General features: G+C 40.6%; 1 protein-coding gene across 1 annotated transcript; it reads right to left on the reverse strand.

Moving 5' to 3' along the window:
• Positions 1-4,294: 4,294 nt before the first annotated feature.
• On the reverse strand, positions 4,295-5,377 carry LOC145029643 (uncharacterized). Its single transcript, XM_078978136.1, has one exon. It carries the CDS (start codon positions 5,375-5,377, stop codon positions 4,295-4,297), a length of 1,083 nt encoding a protein of 360 aa, XP_078834262.1.
• Positions 5,378-6,638: the final 1,261 nt, after the last annotated feature.

Here is a 6,638-nt window from a genome sequence, read left to right on the forward strand (position 1 = left end):
GGAGATGTCAACCAATCCTCCCAACTACATATACCCTTATTGCCCCTATGTTTAACCCAATAGAAGGTCATAGCCTTAATACATTCCAGGCCATAATGGACAGAAATACCCTCCATGTGAAATAATCTTTTGTTTCTAAATCGCCATAAGCTCCAAAGCATGCCATCGCAAATCACGACGAATCGTTTCCGTTTCTTTTTGTTCCCACCCCAATTGCTAGCAAAGTGTATCAGGTCACTGATGGTTGTTATAGAATCTTGCACTCTAGCAAGCCCACACCAACTCCAGATGTAGGTCCTGATCATATGAGCAAATGGACAATTGATCAACACATGACCAGCACATTCAGAACTTCCAATACATGAACTACATAATGTTGAGCTGACCGAAATACCCCTCCATTCCAAGGCAGTAGCAGTTGGAATGCGTTGTTGTGCAGCTCGCCAAACAAGACAGGTCACCTTGATCAGTATTAATTTGCTCCATGTAATCACAGGGGCAACTGGGTAAATAGTTTTTAGCTTGTCTACTAGCTGTTGTATTATGGCCACCGAGAATCTACCATCCGACGAAAGTTTACACCTCCATTGGTCCATTCCTGAGTTTAATTGAACGTTAGAGACATCACTAATTAGATCATTAACTTCAGAGTCGAGCCCCCGAGCAGCCGGTCTAACTTTCCACTTCCATTTATGATTCAGACCACCAACCCCATCTGCAACCATGCACCTTTTCTGTGATTCCAATTCAAATAAGTTGGGATATTTTGATTTTAGGCTGCTAGAACCGATCCAATGATCATACCAAAAATGAGTATTGTTCCCTGACATGATTTTAATATTGAACAGTTCATGAATCTCGATTCACAGCTTACCCAGAGATTTTTTGGTGCTGGCAATATTATTCCATACTCCAACATACTTTTGTGAGGATAAATACTCCATCGGTTTATTCGCCAATTTATGTATACCGATTATTACTCTAGCCCACAGAGAATGTGCTTCATTGTTCAGCCTCCACCACCATTTCACAAGTAAACCAATGTTTAAAGCTTGTATGGATCCCACACCCAGTCCCCCATCTTCTTTGGCAGCAAGGACCTTATCCCAGGAGACCCACTGATATTTCTTTTTATCTTCACAACCGCCCCACAGGAAGGTACGACGTATCTTTTCCAGTTCTTCAATTACACCCACAGGAGCTCGAAATAAGGATAAAAAATAAGTAGGTAGATTACCTAGTACCGATTTGATAAGTGTGATTCTTCCCCCAAATGATAATGATTTAGCCTTCCATAAGGATAGCTTGGAATGAAATTTCTTAATTATGGGCTGCCAATGCTTTTTTAAATTCATATTGGCACCAACCGGCACTCTGAGGTAGTCAAATGGAAGGTCCCCTGACACGCACCCAAGGAGGTTAGCCTAATTCGAAGATTCGTTTGAGTCAACTCCAATTCCTAATACTTTCGATTTATGAAAGTTAAATTTGAGACACGAAGAGATGTGGAAACATCTAAGAATGCGTGCCAAGTTCTTTAGGTTTGATCTAGACCATTCCCCAATAAACAGAGCGTCATCCACATAGAAAAGGTGAGACAGGGTTGGACCATTACCCGGGATTTGAACACCCTTGAAGATCCCTTTATCACAAGCCGATTTAAGGGCCACATTCAAACCTTCCATAGCAATAACGAACAGATAAGGAGAAAGAGGATCACCTTGACGAACTCCCCTAGAAATAGGGAATTCTTTTGTTGGCGAACTGTTGATGACCACCGATGCCAAGGACGAATTCAGGCAACCACGAATCCACGACCTCCATTTGTTTCCAAAACCCATTTGTTCCATTGTTGAGTCAAGGTATTGCCAGTTCACCGAGTCGAATGCTTTATCGAAATCCACTTTAAAAAGAAGAATCTTTTTACGTGCTCTCGCAGCCCATGAACACACCTCATTAACCATAAGAGGACCCTCAAGTATACATCTTCCATCGACATAGGCAGACTGCACATCGCCTATCAGGTCACCAATCACCGTCTTCAACCTATTGGATAGTAGTTTACTTATTATCTTGCATAAGCAACCAATCAGACTTATAGGGCGGTAATCGTTTAGAGAAAGAGGGCCCTTGATCTTAGGGGCAAGAGTAATGAATGAGGAATTGCACCCCCTGGCAAATGAGCCAGTTTCCTCAAAATGCATTACAAACTTCATCACGTCATCGTTAATGATATCCCAGTACTTTTTCATGAATTTGAAGGTGAAACCATCAGGTCCCGGGGCCTTTTCACATCCACAGTCCCAAACCGCAGCTTTTACTTCTTCAGGGGTAAAAGGGGACTCAATTCTAATGGCATCCATCATCGAAATTGATTTGAAGTTTGGATTACAAAACTTGGGACGAACCAAATGGGCATTCGTGAATTTGTCATGAAAAAACCTGTATACTTCCTCCTTGATCTCATTAACTCCCGTCGTCCATCGACCATTAATCATAAGGCCATGAAGAAGAATCCTTCGATTCTTGCTGTTGATGTACCCATGGAAGAACTTGTTGTTCTCATCTCCATTTATGGTCCATTTGATACGCGCTTTCTGTTTAAGATCGAGTGCCTTCAGGCGATCCCACTCCATTATCTTCTTTATCCCATCAGACCAACATTTCACTTCATCTACTGAGAGCGGTCTAGATTCTGCAACCTTTTCCAGGTCTTTAACCTCATCCCAAATGACAGTTACTTCCTCCCTTTCTTTTTGGTCGCTATCTTTTCTCCACTTCTTGATTTTGTCTTTCAAAAATCTGAATTTGGCTGCCAAGTAAGCAACAGGGGTTCCAAACCCTCTAAAACAATTCCAAGCATCACTCACCACCATATCAAATCCCTCTTTGAGTAGCCACGAATTAAAGAACTTAAAAGGGATAGGCCCAAAATCAGAATCACCAGACAAGAGGGTAATAGGACTGTGGTCCGAGAGCTCCTGAGGGTGGGCTGTGATGTAGCTAAAAGGGAACAATTGCAAATAATTTGGGCAAGTCAAGAATTTGTCTAATTTACTTAATTTGGCATCGACCCTACTCATGTATGTGAATCTTTCCCCACCCATGTTGTAATCTTTTAGATTAGCCTCATATATAAATCTGTTGAAGTCAGAAGCACTATAGGGACAAAAATGCGAATTACATCTTTCACCTGGGTCTCTAACTGCGTTAAAGTCTCCAAACACCACCCACGTTCCAGGTCTCTCATTTATTATGCTAAGCAGTTCAAGCCAAACCTTCTTTTTCTCTTATATTGACTGAGGACCGTATACGTTAACAATATTCATAATAACACTCGCAGAAGGATTCTTTTATTTACCGCAAACAACCAAGTAGTGTCGATTCTTAATAATATGAAAACTCTGAAACACAGAAGTGTCCCAAATGGAGATGAGCCCCCCAGAACGTCCATTCGCATCAACACTAGCATAATCAAATTCGATCGAATCCCAGCAACCGTCAACATCAATACTTGAAGAGGACGATAGCTACGTCTCCTGTAACCCAACGAAAGTCGCTTTGTGTTTCACTTTCAGCCTTCTTACCCAGCTAGTTTTCGCCACCTCACCCACACCTCTCACATTCAGCGATAGGAAATTCATTGGTTATTAGTTTGAACTCCCCTACCCCCTAATACTTCCGTTAAGATGGGATTGTCAACCCCCATCTGGAAGCCAATTTCGGTTCCAATCGCCACCGTTTGAAGAATTTCATTGGATGTGGATTCACCAGACTCCTCAGATGATCCTGACACCATTGGATCTTTGTTGAGATCCAGCGATGCATCACCATTAGGAGAATTAGGGACTTGTGATTTTTGAATAGGGTAATTGACTCTCAAAGGAACATCACCATTCATGGGGGAACGACTACCTCTCCTCCGCTTTCTCCTTTTACTTTTAGGCTCACTGCAGCAATGCTCAGAATGGGGAGGTGAATTAGATACGGAGGCTTTGGAATTATTTTGGTCTGATGAAGAGCACATGGATGGGTCAAAATTGTCATTTAGCCCATTATCTTTTGGGGCCGAGTCCGTACCCACATCACCCGGGTCCGTCCTTATTCTGTCATCGCCAAACCCAGAAGGCAATATCTCATTCATCACGTGTGGAATTCCAACCGACTCCCTAATAGACTCCATGTTGACAACTTTCTGGGGTATTGCACCAATAATCTCAACCGGTGCGATGTTTGTGCTCCCAACAATCACCGGGGGATTGCCACCCTCAGCCTGCCTGTTCGACTTATCCAACTATGTTTCTGGGTCACCTTCGGAGAGGAATTCTCCTTCCTCTAGATCGTTATCATTCTCCGGTATCCACGTTTCAGAGACACCATTGTCTTCGCTGTCCTTTTCACTATCCTCCACTTCCGTCTCTTCTTCTACTCTATCAAATTGGCGAGGCTTGAAGGGGGACCAATCATCAGTATACTCGATGACACCAACACCATACGTCACACCCTCGACACAGATTTTGACCTCTTCATTGATCCAATTCTTCAATGATGTTATGACACCCACTTTTCCCATTGATAGGTCTCTTCTGTCAAAGATGCTTTCGAATGGAATAATAACCTTCCCAAATCTACTAGCAACCATGGAGAAGTTATCCGTATCCCAATATCTGAGAGGAACACCTATAATCTTTAGCCATGCTAATCTTTCGTATTGTACCTCCTTGTTCATATCTATAGTCAACCACTTGAACCATTCATGCCACCTTGATCTGTCTTCTAAGAATTCTCTAGCCTCCTTAGACGATCCAAATTTAATACCAAGCTTAAGACCTCCGAGGTACCTTGTAGTTTCATGCGTGAAAGTATGGTCTGGCAAGTTTGCTATGTGATCAAGACTATGGGCTTCTCCTATCAGTAGGGTCTTCTTGGTCCATTCACTCATGGCAGTTTTGGCGTTAAGTAGAATAGGAGGGGAATTACTGTGCCGTTCTGCGTTTATCCCTGTAGCCACCTGCGCAAAGGTTCTTGAATCCTTGCTTCCAATTTTGATCCCCGGGTTAGCATCCGAAACCTTTGGTTTTCCACTGATAGTCCGTCTACTGTTGGGATTCTCCGTTTGATATTTGGCTAGGTTGGCGATTAGGGTTGCTCCACGAAATCTAACACCATTCATCTTCACTTCCATACCGTGTGTGTCGTTCACACCCACATATCGAATAAAAGCGAAGTTTTGGTTGCGTCGGTTCTTCTTCCCACCAATATAGATGTTCGATACTTGCCCGAATGCATCAAAAACCCCATGCAGATCCAATTTACAGGTCCCATCTGGAAATCCTGCAACGTAAAACGTAGAGGTATCGGGCCTCTGTCTATGCATACCCCGCCTGCAAAACTTCGACCATCCATCTCCGGTTGTTTCCACGAAACGTCGACCACCCACACGAATTGTACCTCACAGACTACTTTATAATTAAATATGTAAGGAATAACTACGCTATTATTATCTTTAGTTACAGGGGTAAAATAATGTGAAGACTCTAATTTTTGTGTATTCTACACTTAATAATTCGTATACATGCCTCTTGTTTATTTCTTCTACCCATCCAAAAATGTTTATTTTCTTCTACCCAACCAAAAATGCTGACACTAATAAGCACCAAAGCAACCCATCTAATAGCTGTGTGTCACATTTTTGTCCAAATAAGGTGGGTCCTTGACACGAGATCGCTCTATTCATCTATCACATGCTTTCGTATCCTTCTCTCCCTTGCATTCATTCTATCCGACATTAGTCTATCATAGATTCGTCTTTATCCATTCACTTGTTCCGTTTAACATGATTTTTGTATACACTAATTTCGTAAATAAACAAAAAAAATCAATTTCATGCAAATTTCGTATTTGACTTCAGGTTTCAAAACTAATTTCCAAAAAAAAAATGATAAATAAATAATAAGCGATGTTAATTACTATTCTACATGTGAGTTCATATTAATTCTCAAGTCTTCGCGACTAAATATTTAAATAAGTCAACGGATTAGTGGGTCCAACTATCACAATTTCTTTAACAGACATATATACAAATAAATTTTAAATCGTTTATAGTTCTTACAACATTATATTGTACTACAATAAGTATATTTATTAGGGTTAATCATCAAACAGTTAGATATATTATAGTTTTTTCATTGACATGGTACGTAATGGATTAACTTTAACAAAGATTCGATTGCAAAATAAATATTTATGAAATCCCTGATTAATTGTTATCATTATTTGTCAAAGTACAAAGTAACTAATTGTATGTCTACCGTATGATAAGTATCCGAATTGATTCGATGTAGTAATAAGGCTGATTGAGAATTATAGGGGTTCATATATATTGTGTAACAAAAAAGAACAGAATGAAAAAAGAACTAGTGTACATACGTTATAAATAATTATACATATTACAACTCTAGATCCTACCGAGACCTAAATAAATTCTATTACATAAAGAATGAGAAAACACCTAGTACATACAATGTACATAGAAGAGAAAATCTAAATCTAAAACACGCTCTTGACCCCACATATTATAATTGGCTTGGTTATTGTTGGTTTGACATGCAGGAGCACATTGATCATTGATGATCATG

This window comes from Lactuca saligna, chromosome 2, assembly GCF_052625555.1.
Source record: "Lactuca saligna cultivar CGN05327 chromosome 2, ASM5262555v1, whole genome shotgun sequence".
Classification (NCBI taxonomy): Eukaryota; Viridiplantae; Streptophyta; class Magnoliopsida; order Asterales; family Asteraceae; genus Lactuca; species Lactuca saligna.

Bases quoted from the DNA above. Each gene is read 5' to 3' on its own strand.
- LOC145029643 (XM_078978136.1), bottom strand. From the start codon at position 5,377: ATGCATAGACAGAGGCCCGATACCTCTACGTTTTACGTTGCAGGATTT.